Below are 16973 nucleotides of genomic sequence, written 5' to 3' on the forward strand. Positions count from 1 at the left end.
TTTCGAAACCCATGCTGATTCCTACAGAGTAGATTTCTAGTCTCCAGAAAAGACATTATACTCAAACATAATACGTGTTCCAAAATTCTACAACTGATCGACGTTAGAGATATAGGTCTATAGTTCTGCACATCTGTTCGACGTCCCTTCTTGAGAACGGGGATGACCTGTGCCCTTTTCCAATCCTTTGGAACGCTTCGCTCTTCTAGAGACCTACGGTACACCGCTGCAAGAAGGGGGGCAAGTTCCTTCGCGTACTCTGTGTAAAATCGAACTGGTATCCCATCAGGACCAGCGGCCTTTCCTCTTTTGAGCGATTTTAATTGTTTCTCTATCCCTCTGTCGTCTACTTCGATATCTACCATTTTGTCAACTGTGCGACAATCTAGAGAAGGAAGCACAGTGCAGTCTTCCTCTGTGAAACAGCTTTGGAAGAAGACATTTAGTAATTCGGCCTTTAGTCTGTCATCCTCTGTTTCAGTACCATTTTGGTCACAGAGTGTCTGGACATTTTGTTTTGATCCACCTACCGCTTTGACATAGGACCAAAATTTCTTAGGATTTTCTGCCAAGTCAGTACATAGAACGTTACTTTCGAATTCATTGAAAGCCTCTCGCATAGCCCTCCTCACACTACATTTCGCTTCGCGTAATTTTTGTTTGTCTGCAAGGCTTTGGCTATGTTTATGTTTGCTGTGAAGTTCCCTTTGCTTCCGCAGCAGTTTTCTAACTCGGTTGTTGTACCACGGTGGCTCTTTTCCATCTCTTACGATCTTGCTTGGCACATACTCATCTAACGCATATTGTACCATGGTTTTGAACTTTGTCCACTGATCCTCAACACTATCTGCACTTGAGACAAAACTTTTGTGTTGAGCCGTCAGGTACTCTGTAATCTGCTTTTTGTCACTTTTGCTAAACAGAAAAATCTTCTTACCTTTTTTAATATTTCTATTTACGGCTGAAATCATCGACGCAGTAACCGCTTTATGATCGCTGATTCCCTGTTCTGCATTAACTGATTCAAATAGTTCGGGTCTGTTTGTCACCAGAAGGTCTAATATATTATCGCCACGAGTCGGTTTTCTGTTTAACTGCTCAAGGTAGTTTTCAGATAAAGCACTTAAAAATATTTCACTGGATTCTTTGTCCCTGCCACCCGTTATGAACGTTTGAGTCTCCCAGTCTATATCCGGCAAATTAAAATCTCCACCCAGAACTATAACATGGTGGGGAAATCTACTCGAAATATTTTCCAAATTATTCTTCAGGTGCTGAGCCACAACAGCTGCTGAGCCCGGGGGCCTATAGAGACATCCAATTACCATGTCTGAGCCTGCTTTAACCGTGACCTTCACCCAAATCATTTCACAATTCGAATCTCCGTCAATTTCCTTCGATACTATTGCACTTCTTATCGCTATAAACACGCCTCCCCCTTCACTGTCCAGCCTATCTCTGCGGTATACATTCCAATCAGAGTTTAGGATTTCATTACTGTTTACGTCTGGTTTCAGCCAACTTTCTGTTCCTAGTACTATATGGGCGTTGTGACCATTTATTAATGAGAGCAGTTCTGGGACCTTTCTATAGACGCTTCTGCAGTTTACTATTAGCACATTAATATTGTTATTCCTTGTTGCATTTTGCCTACTCCTGCCTTGCCGCGTCTCAGGAGGCGTCTTGTCGGGCCTAGGGAGGGAATTCTCTAACCTAAAAAAACCCCATGTGCACTCCACACGTACTCCGCTACCCTCGTAGCCGCTTCCGGCGTGTAGTGCACGCCTGACCTATTCAGGGGGACCCTACATTTCTCCACCCGATAGCGGAGGTCGAGAAATTTGCACCCCAGCTCTCCGCAGAATCGTCTGAGCCTCTGGTTTAAGCCTTCCACTCGGCTCCAAACCAGAGGACCGCGATCGGTTCTCGGAACGATACTACAAATAGTTAGCTCTGATTCCACCCCGCGAGCGAGGCTTTCCACCTTCACCAACTCCGCCAACCGCCTGTACGAACTGAGGATGACCTCTGAACCCAGACGGCAAGAGTCATTGGTGCCGACATGAGCAACAATTTGCAGTCGGGTGCACCCAGTGCTCTCTATCGCCGCCGGTAGGGCCTCCTCCACATCTCGGATGAGACCCCCCGGCAAGCAGACAGAGTGAACACTGGCCTTCTTCCCCGACCTTTCCGCTATTTCCCTAAGGGGCTCCATCACCCGCCTAACGTTGGAGCTCCCAATAACTAATAAACCCCTCCCCCCGTGTGCCTGCTCGGACCTTGCTGAAGGAGCAGCCACATGTCCACTCACAGGCAGAGCGGGCGATGCCACACGGCCAGCCTCCACATTGACCCTCCGCCTCGTGCGCCGCGAACGCCGCTGAACCCGCCACTCCCCTTGGGGAGAGGGTGGCCCAACCGCGCCCGGTACCCACGAAGATGTCTCGACAGCAGGGACAGTGGGTGAAGCATCTAACACCTGGGGTGCACCATGCGACGCACCAGACTCCCCACTGCCGCTACACTCCGAGGCAGCAGCCTGAAGACGGCTGACCGCGGCCATCAACACGCTCAGCTGTTCGCGAAGAGTGGCCAGCTCCTCCTGCGTCCGTACACAGCAGCCACACAATGAGGAGACTATTGTTACATTAAATACACTTTTGTCTACAGTCCATGACCTCCCACGCCAGAAGTGATGAGGTCATCGGCACAACAGTTTTTTATGGTTAATCAACCCAACCTGAGATTCTTTGCCTCCGTGGCAAGGTCGGGTATCTTCCGTGTTACACGAAGTATGTACACATAACCATACACAATCTGCAAACTGAAGGGCATGGCAGACGGTATTTGTGTAGTACTATAGAGTGGTGTTTCGTCACGTTTAACCTTCAGCGCGAGATGAATGAGCGCTTTCATACTTCTGCTTATGCTGCACTTAGTATAATTTTGTATCCACGAACTTGAAGTGGTACGTACCATTCTGAATATTTCTGTATTTTTCTCTTAATACAGGGTCTTGAAATTTTGTGAGCAGGCTTCCGAGGGATAATGTGTGACTGTCTTCAGGTGTCTACTCGTGCAGGTTTTTCTACTTTACTGTGACTGTCTAGTTTGAGCCAAAGTAACCTGCGACCACTGGTGCCATGCTTTTTGCTATGCGTTGTACATCCCTGTTACCCTATTTCGTTTGGTTCCCACAAATTGTCGGAGTAATCTAGGATAGGAGAGAAAGACTTGTATATTTAACTTTTGCTGTCTGCCAGTATTTTCTCAGAGTCCTACCAATGAACCGAAGTGTCTCACGTTGCCTGTAAACTACTGAGGCTATTTGATCTTTCCATTTCATATTCCCTCCAATTGCCACATACTGAGTTTTGTGAGTTGACCAATGGTAATTGTGAATTAGTTTTGTTGTTGACGTACCACACGACATTTTTCTCGTTTTCTGAAGCTCATAATCTTACATTTAACGCAAGTCGCTATTTTATGGAATACCTTGTAATCTTCTCAGGATTTGACTGAATATTTCAGCTGCTTCTTTCAGACACCTTGTCGTGGCGAGTAACTGCACCATCGGCAAAAATTCTGACTTAGCTATAAATATTGTCTGCCACGTCATTGATATAAAACACAAACAACAAAGTTCGCTTCACTCTTTCCTGGTCAGCCCGTGAAGTTACTTTGACATCTGTTGACGACTCAATCCAAGGTAATGTGTTGCGTCTTGCATACCACGCAATCGTCGACACAGTTATAAGCTTTGTTTCATATGTTATGAAATATTACACATGCTAATTTAACCTGGCGTTGTGCCGAATCAGATGTTATGAGGAAATGAAGAACAACTCCGTCTCTCATATCCAAGATGCGTGGGTTTCAGGAAGTCATGTGACAGAAGTGCAAGTTTGGTTTCGTGAGATCGTTGCTTTCGTTATCCATGTTTGTGCTAAAATAATGTTATAGTGTTCTACAACTGATGCGACCAGATGGTAATTTTGTGGATGAGTTCTGTTACCCTTCTTGTTGACATTCATGAACCGTTATTTTTTTCTAGTCCATCTGCACATATTTGTCTTCGCTGGCTCTTCATTATGTAGTGGTTGAAATGGGAGCTAACTTAATTGATTGTTCTGTACAAACTCTTAAAGGAAATTATGGGGCCTTGTAGAACTGTGTGATTGTAGCGACTTCAGCTGCTTTTCAACCACATTATCAGCAATATCTTTACAACTCATCTTTTCTGTGCTGCTAGAACTTGGGCAGTACATCTGTATGTTACCTGGAAACGGAACATTTGAAATCATTTTCAATATTTCTGCTACGCTACGTTCAGTTTCAGGTGCTCTTATAGCCTGTGCGTTTGCGAGACATCATCGGGAGCTCTATGGCGCACTTTTGGACACTTCTGCTACAAGTCACGCTGGTAGTGAGTGCTGTGGGACAACACAGTTCAGAAGAGCATACAGTGTCTTTCAGCGTAGCAGCTATTATTCCGCGTCCCTCCATCAGGATGACAATTCATAATTTTCTCTTCTTGTGGGGTGTTAGTGGTTACATTGGTCATTACTATATTGCAAGTAGAGACACTGTACTTTAGCGTATTCAACCCTCATCAGTTTTATATGATTCTTTCAGACAATCAACCCTTTCCGTCAGCAGACGTTCACCAAAGAGAGTGCATTAATGGCGGCTGAAAACCTGGTAACGGAAGTGAACGCGATACATGTTTCATTAAATCTGCATCAAACTAGTCTCAAGACTTAAAGCAACAACAACTCTGAAAGTCAAGAACAGCACTGTCATAGACCTTATGTTCATTTTTCTTACTCACCTCTGATGTCTCGTCGTTAGTGTCACAGTAAGCAATAGTGATTCATTCAACTCTTAGGACATAGATTGTGGAAACGTATATTGTAACATCTCCACAAAAATTGCTTTTGTTATTTCTTTAGACCGTTACATTACAGAAATATGGGCATTGTAGATACATGAAAGCAATTTACTTGTGAACAGGTAAGGAACTTTTTTATCGGATCCAAAATTTTGAGCACTGGTATACATTTTACATCTTGCAATATTCATTGCGTTTAATATCAGTTGATATGCAAGATAAAATGCAATGTAAAATATTACGTGATATGTAACTATACCTTTAGAACTAAGTAACTGTGGCTTAGAAAAAAACTCAAGCGACAGCATACATTCATTATTATGCCTCATGTCAAGAACATTGTATCTTTTCCATCAATCAAGTCACAGCAATCTTTTAGAAACGTTTCTCGTGTGATACTGTATCACAGACATACAACTGTAACGGCGGCGGAAATCACTGTTAGAAGGATGTCCAGGCAGTATCCAGCTCAGTTAACTATTTTGCGCCGAGTCCTTCATCTAGCGTTTGTTCATTTGGCCCAGCAGAGCGTAGTAGGAGTAGGAGGCATTCAGCAGCTGCAACAGAGTTGAACAGAGTTGAAGCATGCGCGGAATATGATGAAATTACTACATATTGCTTAGAATCTCCTTATTATTTCGTCTTATAAGGTTCAATGCATTAAAAGTTAAACACTGTTTCGGATATATTTGGTGATTTGATGACAAGTCTGAAATCTCCATATTTGTTGTGATTTTCCTAGGGTCTGATCTTCTGAAGAATAACATAGGAAACACTCCGACAGGTGGTGTAACGGTTGCAGTTACAAAGCGGCACCTCCCGTCAAGAAGATCAGCTTCAGAAGGTGGAATGAGTGCATTAGGAGAGGTACTGTACAACACCTCGATGTGAAATGCAAATTTTTTTAATCTGGGTTAGTAAAAATTGGTCCTAGATGGCAGCGATAAAGGCAGCCATTTTGTAACTTGTGCTAGGTTCCGCATATCAACGACATCTCATCCGACTATGGGGTGTACTATATAGTGTCGTGTAGGAGTCAAGACAGGTAATGTAAACGCAGCGATAAAGAGACTACGCACTTATGATTCACTCTAATCCCGAGATATTGATTTTCAGAAGAAATAAAGAAATATCCCGAGTAATCTAACAACTGTGTTTAAAAGTAATATGGGGAAGACATACATTGTGTTCTTGAAAGGAAGCAGAACCACTTAACAATCCAGCGTGCATTTAAAGCTACGTTGCGTAACTTTTGTACCAGCTCCATGCACAGATCGTACAACGTGTATGCGAGCTGCTCGCTATGAATTTAACACATTGCTAAGCGAAACACATTCTGCTGGTTACACGTCACGAATAACAGAAAGGGTGTCTTCCCTGCGCAGCAAATTGTCGCAGTAAGTTTTAGAACTCCGTCTTTGTCTTGGACTAGGTCACCTTCGGCTGCATTAAGTAAGTTTTAGGAACTCTTAAGAGATGCCCCTTGCCGTACCCTATCAGTAACTGCAGTAACAATTTGCACTTGATAACGTCTAATTCATTATGCAGCGTATACTCAGAATATACATTGATGTTATTTGTAAAAGACGGACGCCATATTTCTGATTACAAGAAGTGACTGCCAGTACATGCAGTATAAATATATCAAGAGTTAATACGCCAACAGTAAAATCAAAACGCAATATTTATGTTTCCAACATCATGACGTTCTCCGATTAATTCCTAAACTAAATTTACCAATTGTGTTACTAATTAACAAAATAACTCTGAGAGAATTTGGAACAACAAACCATAATTAACAGTGGTACTGTTGGACATAAAGCACTGTTACCGTTAAGAGACAGTTTAAAGCGATGTGTGTGCCTCTGTTGATACTGCCCCACTTACCAGTGCTGCATCCTTGAAGGCCAGCCACAATCGCTTGGCCTGTCAAACTCACCTCAATTGAAGTTATTAGTACGCTGCACCCCAACAGTTGAATTCTGTCCAATTAAGTTTCCAACACAACCAGACTCAGAGAATTTTACTACACACATTCTGGTAAAAGTTGATGCTCAGTGTACTCAAAATAAGTGGTTGTATATACTTCATTAAATCTAAATAAAACGAAAGGTGGCGCTTCTCAGAATTTCAGAATTTTACAGGTCTTGTTCCTGGTTGTACGTTCGTAATTAGATCCAAACACAATCAGAATTCACTGGTCTTTCTCAAACGCAAGTGTGCGTGTACTGGCGGCCCAGAGGCCACACACTAAACGTCTCTCATATGAGAATTTATATCATATAAATGCCGCAACACAGCGAATCTACACTCATGCTCATAAATTACGGATAATGCTGATACATGGTGAAACAACGCTCTGGTGGGCTCTTTGCGGGTTTAAATCACCTCGGGGTACGATCATGCGGTGCATTTGACCTGCGGTCGTCGCATGGTGCAGCTGGCAGCAGTCCACAGACGCAAAGATGTGTTGATGTATGTCAGGGTACGGTGCAGCGAGTAAGTGTGCAGAAAGTTTCAGACGTGTTAACGGTGACTGTGTGTTCACAATGGCTCAAAGAACACATTGATGACGTTATGAGGGATAGAATACTAGGGCGACTGCAAGCTGGTCAAACACAACAGGTCGTAGCACGGGCCCTCCGTGTGCCACAAAGTGTGATCTTTAAGATTATGGCAACGATTCCAGCAGACAGGAAACGTGTCCAGGCGCCACACTACGGGACTTCAACAGTGTACAACACCACAAGAAGATCGATATCTCACCATCAGTCCCCGCAGACGGCCACGGAGTATTGCTGGTAGCCTTGCTCGAGACCTTACCGCAGCCACTGGAACAGTTGTCTCCAGACACACAGTCTACAGACGACTGAACGAACATGGTTTATTCACCCAGAGACCTGCAAGGTGCATTCCTTTGATCCCTGGTCACAGGAGAGCCCATAAAGCCTGGTGTCACGAGTACAGTACATGGTCTTCAGAACAGTGATCCTAGGTTATGTTCACCGACGAGTCCACGTATAGCCTGAACAGTGACTTTCGCCGGGTTTTCATCTGGCGTGAACCAGGAACCAGATACCAACTCCTTAATGTCCTTGAAAGGGAGCAGGATGAAGGTCGTGATTTGATGGTGTGGGCTGGGATTGTGATTGGTGCACTTACATATCTGCATGTCTTTGACAGAGGAACTGTAACAGGTCAGGTGTATCGGGACGTCATTTTGCACCAGTATTTCCGCCTATTCAGGGAAGCAGTGGTTCCCACCTTCCTCCTGATGGATGATGACGCACGGACTCACCGAGCTGCCATCGTGGAGGAGTACCTTGAAACAAGATATCAGGCGAATGGAGTGGCCTGCCTGTTCTCCAGACCTAAAGCCCATCGAGCACGTCTGGGATGCTCTCGGTCGACGTATCGCTGCACGTCTTCAAACCCCTACGACACTTCACGAGCTCCGACAGGCACTGGTGCAAGCATGGGAGGTTATACCCCAGCAGCTGCTCGGCCACCTGATCCAGAGTATGCCAACCCGTTGTGCGGCCTGTGTACGTGTGCATGGTGATCATATCCCATATTGATGGCGGGATACATGCGCAGGAAACAGTGGCGTTTTCTAGCATATGTATTTCGAGACGGTTTTCTCAACGTATCACAAATACCGTGGACTTACAGATCTGTCTCGTGTGTGTTCCCTCTGTGCCGATGCTATTAGCGCCAGTTTTATGTAGTGCCACGTTGTGTTTCATCAGATTCTGCAATTGTCCTTAATTTATGGGCATGAGTGTACTTTGCAGAGATGTAGTTAATTAATGCCCTTGCCACGCAGGATGCAGCACAAGTACCCATGATATCTTGAAAATCCAGAAAAAATTAAATTGATCTCCTCCACTACATTACGAGTCACAACCAAAACATCGTCAGTGTTTGAGTAGTTATATCTTGCCACTACATCGTACACAACCTACATATTCAGGAGTGTCTAAGTACCATAATATGAGCATTAGGAATGGTTATTGTGCAATCCCAGTGGTGCGACAACTAGCGCATGTCCGTCTCCGATCTGTACGTCCCTAATAATGGTGCGTCACCCTACTGCTCAAGATTCTTGGTGGCAATGACGTCAGACACTGCAGTTACACGGATAGCGAATTTTCGCAATATAAGCATGTAGATGCATGTATAAACACCTGAGGTTGGGTACAAGCCCGAAACCGGTCGTGTGACGAATAAATAACCTCTTATTGTGACTGGTAGTGGATGTTTCTCCACAGCCTATAAAGGAACAGTCACGGAGTTCAACAGCATTCACTATGAATAAAATTCACTTTGATTTATCACTATAACCCAAGTTAAGCAAATTCCTTTTAATTCTTGTGTGTATGAAGCCACATTTTTCATTATTTAGAATCATTTGCCAATTTCTCGCTGTACAGATATCTTGTCCAAATCGTTTTCCAATTGGTTTTGATCATCTGATGACTTTATAAGATGGTAAATGACAGCATCATATACAAACAGTCACAGAGGGATGCTCAGTTTATCTAGATCAAGAACAGCAGAGGACCTGAAATATTTTTTCGTGAACGCCACATTTTGCATCCGTTTTACTCGATAGCTTTCCGTCAGTTGTTCTGAAATGTGAACTTTCTGAAATCACAAATCCAGTCACACAACTAAGACGAAACTTCACAGGCATTCAATCTCATTAGAAGTCGCTTGGGAGGAACGGTGTCAAAAGACTTCTGGTAATCTAAAAATTTCCAATCAGTCTAATACCCCATATCAAAAGCACTGATTACTTCGTGAGAATAAAGAGCTAGTTGTGATTCATAAGAACGATATTTTCCGAATCGATGTTGGCTATTTCTAAAGAAATTGTTTTTTTTTCGAGGTAATTCATAATGCTCGAAAATAGTATACATTCCAGCATGCTAGTGCAAATCGGCGTCAGTAATATGGGACTGTAATTCAGCAAATCAGTCCTATTTCCTTTACTGAGTACTGAGTATTTGTGTTTACTGTGCAAATTTGCAGTCTTTAAGTGAGTGGCCTTTTTAACTAACGACGGGTTGTACATGGTTGCTCAGTAATGAGGGTTGTATCAGAATACTTTGAAAGACAAATAACTGTTATGCAGTGTTGACCGGAGGACTTTCATTTATTAAGTGATTTAAGCTGCTTCGCTCCACCGAGGGTATCTACTCCAAAGCTAATCATGTTGGAAGATGTTCTTGGTCCGAATTCTGGAAATTTACTTCGTCATCTAAAAATAGTTCAAATGGCTCTGAGCACTATGGGACTCAACTGCTGTGGTCATTAGTCCCCTAGAACTTAGAACTACTTAATCCTAACCAACCTAAGGACATCACACACATCCATGACCGAGGCCGGATTCGAAACTGCGACCGTAGCAGTCGCACGGTTCCGGACTGCGCGCCTAGAACCGCGAGACCACCGCGGCGGGCTCTTCGTCATCTTTGATGAAGAAATTTCGGAAAACCACGTTCGCTAAATCTGCGGTAGTGGTACTGTCATCAGTAACATTCACATTGGTAGTTTTCACTGAAAGTATTGACTGCGTCTTGCCATTGGTGTACTTCAGAGATGACAAGAATCTCTTTGGGTTTTCCGCAAAATTACTGATACAGTTTCGTTGTGCAGAATATTAAAAGTATCTAGCATTGAAGGTCGTGTTAAATTTCTAGCTTCTGTAAAAGTTCGCCAGTCTTGCAGTTTCTGCGTTGTTTTAAACTTGTCATGCTTTTTCAGTCAAATTTGAAAAACATAGTGTAACATTGTGCTAGTTGCAAATCAGCCACTTGACTCAAAGTCTGTATGGTGCAAGTTTCACTCTCCTAGCGAAATCTTATCTTTGGCGGAGTAGTGAAAATGCGTGTACTTTGAGTGAGGAGACTAGGCATCCAGTCAGTGCGCTTGGCGCCAAGTTCGATGTACGGCAGGGCCACGTAGTCAGATGGCCAGTCTTCTTTTGATCTCCACCTGGAGCTCTCAGGATCTTAGCATCGGCTGGCGATTTGTGAAGGTCAGGTTCGTATTATTTTGATGGGCATTTAATACGCTTTAGCGTCCAGCCTTATTGGTGAGGTCGTTGCTTGCTTGTTTTGCATTGGCGTAATTCAGTTTTAATGATTTTTCGGGTGCATCTGTGAGACATGCTTCTGTGATTGTATATCCATGTGGGCAACGTTAACACATTGTTCAGATCACGTCTTTGTTTGAATATGCAAGGATCAAGATCTATTTTTACTTGATTCATCAGGTAAAATAGGTCGACTTTCAAGTAACTTTCTCTAAATATTGCTACGGAGATTGAATGGCATGTGGAGTTATAATTTTTTTTTTCTTGCGGTCGCATTCACACACCTAGTTACCTTTGTATGTTGTTTGTACGTTTTCGTCCTGTTGTGAGATTAATTGCGGCTAATTTCAAATTTTTCGCGATTTACTGTGCACCTGAAGTCATCATTTTTCAGTTGTTCGAAATTTTGTAGTCATTCGCTCATGAGTACATTTATCGTTGGTTTATACTGGTAACAGGGAAATTGCACAACGTATTTAAAATGGACTGCCATCGTAATAGTTAATATTCTGATAAACTGTCTTCAGCAGACACAACATTATCCTCTTATATATATATATATATATATATATATATATATATATATATATATATACGTTTATATTAAACCGGGGACCTGGAAACGACGGAGAGGCTTCGTACCATCGTAGCCCTCTGTGGCTCACAACCCGACAACTGGCCACACACTTCACCGTCGCCCCACACCGAAAACCCAGGTTTACTCTGCGAATCTTTGCGTGGTAGAATAAGTACGGTGTACGCGCACGTGGAAACGATGTTTACGTATCAATCGCCGACACACTGTAACCGAGGCGGAATAAGGGGCCGACACAATGTAACCGAGGCGGAATAGAGGGGAACCAGCTCGCATTCGCCGAGGTAGATGCAAAACCGCCCTTAAATACATCCACAGGATGGCCACCTCACTGGACCTCGATACTAATCCGTCAGGCGGATTGGTGCCGTGGACCGGCACGCCTTCCTGTTCTGAAAGCAGCGCGTTAGACCGCGCGACCTATTTTATGCACAACTTGCACCTATGTAAAATATGTGCTGAGAACTTCAACAAACGTTCTGCATCAACGAATCTTACGATTGTTTGCATTTCTATGAATCAATTTCTTGTTGTTAAATTTAAGAACACACAGTGTGCAGCTACATCTGAATAGAGCGCACCTTTACTAACAGAAGAGGTTCACTTACACTGACAGTTTATATCTATCAAGGCGGCTGAAGATCTTGATTGCAATTGCCCTTCCTTTAATTTTAGTTGACGTTCGCTTTGTATGTTCCGTTGCGCTTTGTAGATTTTCGCACTCATTCGTATTTTGTTAACAGTAATAAGTCTGGTTGATGTTCATTGATGAGTCAAACTTTAAACAAAAGTTTGATATTTGCGGAGCATTACTACCGGAGTCATTACGTTCCATTCCGTCACAGGCAAAACAAACGAGGTAGTGTGTAGCTTTTAACCCGCACCCCAACTGTATATAAGCAGTCATTCATGGTTCAACGGATATTTAGGGTGGAAGAGAACAGTGCCTGTTTTTCACCCCGAAAAAGAAACTTAACTTTCGTGTATTTGGCCACAAACCACAGCGAATAATATTTGTAATTTTAATGTATCTCACAGCTTCCACTCCAATATACGTGTTGTGTGGCCATACATTTATTTAGGAATTCGCATTCAGGAAACCTGCAGGTCGTTACCTTCAAAGCATCCCAGACGTATTATGAATATTTCAGGTCTGGACCGAGCGAGGTGGCGCAGTGGTTAGCACACTGGACTCGCATTCGGGAGGACGACGATTCAATCCCGCGTCCGGCCACCCTGATTTAGGTTCTCCGTGATTTCCCTAAATAGCTCCAGGCAAATGCCGGGATGGTTCCTCTGAAAGGGCACGGCCGACTTCCTCGCCCGTCATTCCCTGATCCGACAAGACCGAAGTCCTTGCAGTTTGGTCTCTTCCCACAAACAACCCAATCCCGCCTCAGGTCTGGATATGTCGCTATACACTCCAAATGGTGGCTTAATGTCACTGTGAGGTTCGTCCAGCGTAGGAATGGATGGCATTACCCTCGAAGAGAAGGTTTGGATAAACTGTTATTCTGAAATGTCACACTTACCGTTTCACTATAAACACCTCCATTACTCTTTCAATCTGATGCATTTCTTCTGGTTGTCACTTCAAATAATGAAATATTCCTTTGCTACACAGATAGCAAAAAATATAGACAGCCATTCACGGGTGTTACTCAACGTTCAGTTTCCTGTTCTCTCTATCAATATTAATTTTGGACTTAAGTTTAAAGGGTGTAAATGTACTGCCTCGTCTCTTTAGGTGTGATGAATATCGCTTTTGTGTTACGTTCGTACCGAGAGAAAGGCACCTCTGTTGATGGGGTAGAGATGTCCAGCGGTGAGAACCAGCGGTTTCTGTGCCCGGACGATAAGGATTCTCAGAGCATGCTTGAATCTCGCGCTGCACTCCACCCACGAGCAGCTGTAAGCCGCCGTGGACACGGACTCTCCCTGTGAACTCAAATATAAAGAACGGTTGTAGTGTTCATACCAAGCAGGGCAGACAGAAACTCAAACCATTAGTGTCGCCAAACTGGCAGACTTTGGAGGGAGTAATATGGCTCGAATAAATATGTCTTTTTTCTAATGAGTAACAGCTGAAGATGCTAAGAAGTTCTTCATGTTACTCAATTCCTGATTTCAAAGATAATATGGAAGCTATTTTCTAGTGGAATCTGAAAATGACACTGTAAATACACTCCTGGAAATGGAAAAAAGAACACATTGACACCGGTGTGTCAGATCCACCATACTTGCTCCGGAGAGTGCGAGAGGGCTGTACAAGCAATGATCACACACACGGCACAGCGGACACACCAGTAACCGCGGTGTTGGCCGTCGAATGGCGCTAGCTGCGCAGCATTTGTGTACCGCCGCCGTCAGTGTCAGCCAGTTTGCCGTGGCATACGGAGCTCCATCGCAGTCTTTAACACTGGTAGCATGCCGCGACAGCGTGGACGTGAACCGTATGTGCAGTTGACGGACTTTGAGCGAGGTCGTATAGTGGGCATGCCGGAGGCCGGGTGGACGTACCGTCAAATTGCTCAACACGTGGGGCGTGAGGTCTCCACAGTACATCGATGTTGTCGCCAGTGGTCGGCGGAAGGTGCACGTGCCCGTCGACCTGGGACCGGACCGCAGTGACGCACGGATGCATTCCAAGACCGTAGGATCCTACGCAGTGCCGTAGGGGACCGCACCGCCACATCCCAGCAAATTAGGGACACTGTTGCTCTTGGGGTATCGGGGAGGACCATTCGCAACCGTCTCCATGAAGCTGGGCTACGGTCCCGCACACCGTTAGGCCGTCTTCCGCTCACGCCCCAACATCGCGCAGCCCGCCTCCAGTGGTGTCGCGACAGGCGTGAATGGAGGGACGAATGGAGACGTGTCGTCTTCAGCGATGAGAGTCGCTTCTGCCTTGGTACCAATGATGGTCGTATGCGTGTTTGGCGCCGTGCAGGTGAGCGCCACAATCAGGACTGCATACGACCGAGGCACACAGGGCCAACACCCGGCATCATGGTGTGGGGAGCGATGTCCTACACTGGCCGTACACCTCTGGTGATCGTCGAGGGGACACTGAATAGTGTACGGTACATCCAAACCGTCATCGAACCCATCGTTCTACCATTCCTAGACCGGCAAGGAAACTTGCTGTTCAAACAGGACAATGTACGTCCGCATGTATCCTGTGCCACCCTACGGGCTCTAGAAGATGTAAGTCAACTACCCCGGCCAGCAAGATCTCCGAATCTGTCCCCCATTGAGCATGTTTGGGACTGGATGAAGCGTCGTCTCACGCGGTCTGCGCGTCCAGCACGAACGCTGGTCCAACTGAGGCGCCAGGTGGAAATGGCATAGCAAGCCGTTCCACAGGACTACATCCAGCATCTCTACGATCGTCTCCACGGGAGAATAGCAGCCTGCATTGCTGCGAAAGTTGGATATACACTGTACTAGTGCCGACATTGTGCATGCTCTGTTGCCTGTGTCTATGTGCCTGTGGTTCTGTCAGTGTGATCATGTGATGTATCTGACCCCAGGAATGTGTCAATAAAGTTTCCCCTTCCTGGGACAATGAATTCACGGTGTTCTTATTTCCATTTCCAGGAGTGTATATTTCTTTCATACTTTGCACCATGTGACAATTTCCATCGATTCATATTTCACGGCTAGGTCTCATATCAATTCAGAAAAATTTTAGAAAACTGAATGTTCTCGTCGTGTAAAAGCCACAAACTTCACTGCTACATGTTATAACACAGAACATTATCACAAACAGTGCTATGGCATAGACAACATGTAATGTTGTGATTGTAATGCTAGTCGCAATGATTAAACGGGAAATAAGTTTAAGACACGAGACGGGGAACACATAGAAAAAAAAACAACGAAAAACTTAGTAAATATATTCGCCTTTGCTGCTCATCTCAGATATAATAGTCACACGTTGTGCAGCGTCGGAAACTACCTTGTAATACTTCGACCAATAAAGAAGGGATACTTTCAGACATAAATGAAAAACTGATATATATATATACACTTGAAACATTCAAGGAAAAACACGATCAAAGAGCAGTGCACACTAATAAAACCTTTTTCCTCGGTACATGGCGTATCATCATAGTTTTTTTTTCTTTTTGCATCATCACTTTTTCCACTGGTCTGATGCGGCTCGCCAGTAATGTCACTCCTGTTCAACCTCTTCGTGTCAGAGTAGCACTTGCAAACTACATCCTCATTTACGCTGAAGCGCCAAAGAAACTGGTACGGCCAAGCACATCAAATAGAGACATATGTAAAAAGACAGAATAAAGCGGTGCGATCGGCAACGCCTATGTAAGACCAAAAGGGTCTGGCACCGGTGTTAGATCGGTTACTGCTGCTAGAGTGGCATGCTTTCAAGATTTACGTGAGTTTGCACGTGGTGTTTTAAAACATAAAATCTCCGACATCGCTGCGGCCGGAGAAAGACACTGTATGAACGGGACCGACGATGAATGGAGACAATCGTTCAACGAGATAGAAGTGCCACCCTTCCTCAAATTGCTGCAATTTCAATGCTGAGCCACCAAGTGTCAGCGTGTGAGCCATTCAGCAAAACTTTACCATTCTGGGCTTTCGGAGCCGTGGTTCCAACCGTGACTTCACGACACACAGCTTTACGCTTCGCCTGGGCCCGTCAACATTGACACTGGAATGTGGGTGACTGGAAATAGTTGCCTTGTCGGACAGGTCTCGTTTCGAATTGTATCGAGCAGATGGATGTGTATGGGTACGGAGACAACCTCATGAATCCATGGATCCTGCATGTCAGCAGGGGACTGTTCAAACTGGTGGTATCTTGGAGGCTCTGTAATGCCGTTGGGCGTGTGTACTTGGAGTGATATAGGACCCATGAAACGTCTAGACACGACTTTGACAGGTGACACGTACGTAAGCATCCATTCATGTCCATTGTGGATTCCTACAGACTTGGGCAATTGAAGCAGGACAATGCGACTCCCCACACGTCTAGAATAGCTACAGAGTGACTCACGGAACACTCTTCTGAGTTTAAGCACTTTTAGTGGCCATCAAACTCCCCAGACATGAACATTTTTGAGTATGTCTTGAATCCCTTGCAACGTGTTGTTCAGAAGAGGTCTCCACCCCCTAGTACGCTTATGGAGTCATGGACAGCCTTGCAGGATTCATGGTGTTAATTCCCGGCAGCACTAGTTCAGACAGTAGGCGAGTCATGCCACGTCATGTTGCGCCACTTCCGCGCGCTCGCGGGAGCCCTACACGATATTAGGCAGGAGTATCAATTTCTTTGGCTCTTCAGTGTGTATGCCGGATGTGTTCCATACTGTCTTCCCCTATAGTTTTTACCCTTTACAGCTCCCTCTGCACCA

The 16973-nt window shown here is 44.6% G+C and overlaps 1 protein-coding gene across 1 annotated transcript in view; it reads right to left on the reverse strand.

The window, feature by feature from the left end:
- Nucleotides 1–5391: 5391 nt before the first annotated feature.
- Nucleotides 5392–16973, reverse strand: part of LOC126284934 (odorant receptor Or2-like) — a 38333-nt gene continuing 26751 nt past the window's right edge. Inside the window, exons 4-5 of the mRNA XM_049984197.1 lie at nucleotides 13369–13524; nucleotides 5392–5448 (exon numbers count right to left, since the gene is read on the reverse strand). Of these exons, the coding sequence (XP_049840154.1) occupies nucleotides 5392–5448; nucleotides 13369–13524 (213 nt within the window). The remainder of the gene's footprint in view (nucleotides 5449–13368; nucleotides 13525–16973) is intronic.

The sequence above is a fragment of the Schistocerca gregaria genome, chromosome 8 (genome assembly GCF_023897955.1).
Source record: "Schistocerca gregaria isolate iqSchGreg1 chromosome 8, iqSchGreg1.2, whole genome shotgun sequence".
NCBI lineage: Eukaryota > Metazoa > Arthropoda > Insecta > Orthoptera > Acrididae > Schistocerca > Schistocerca gregaria.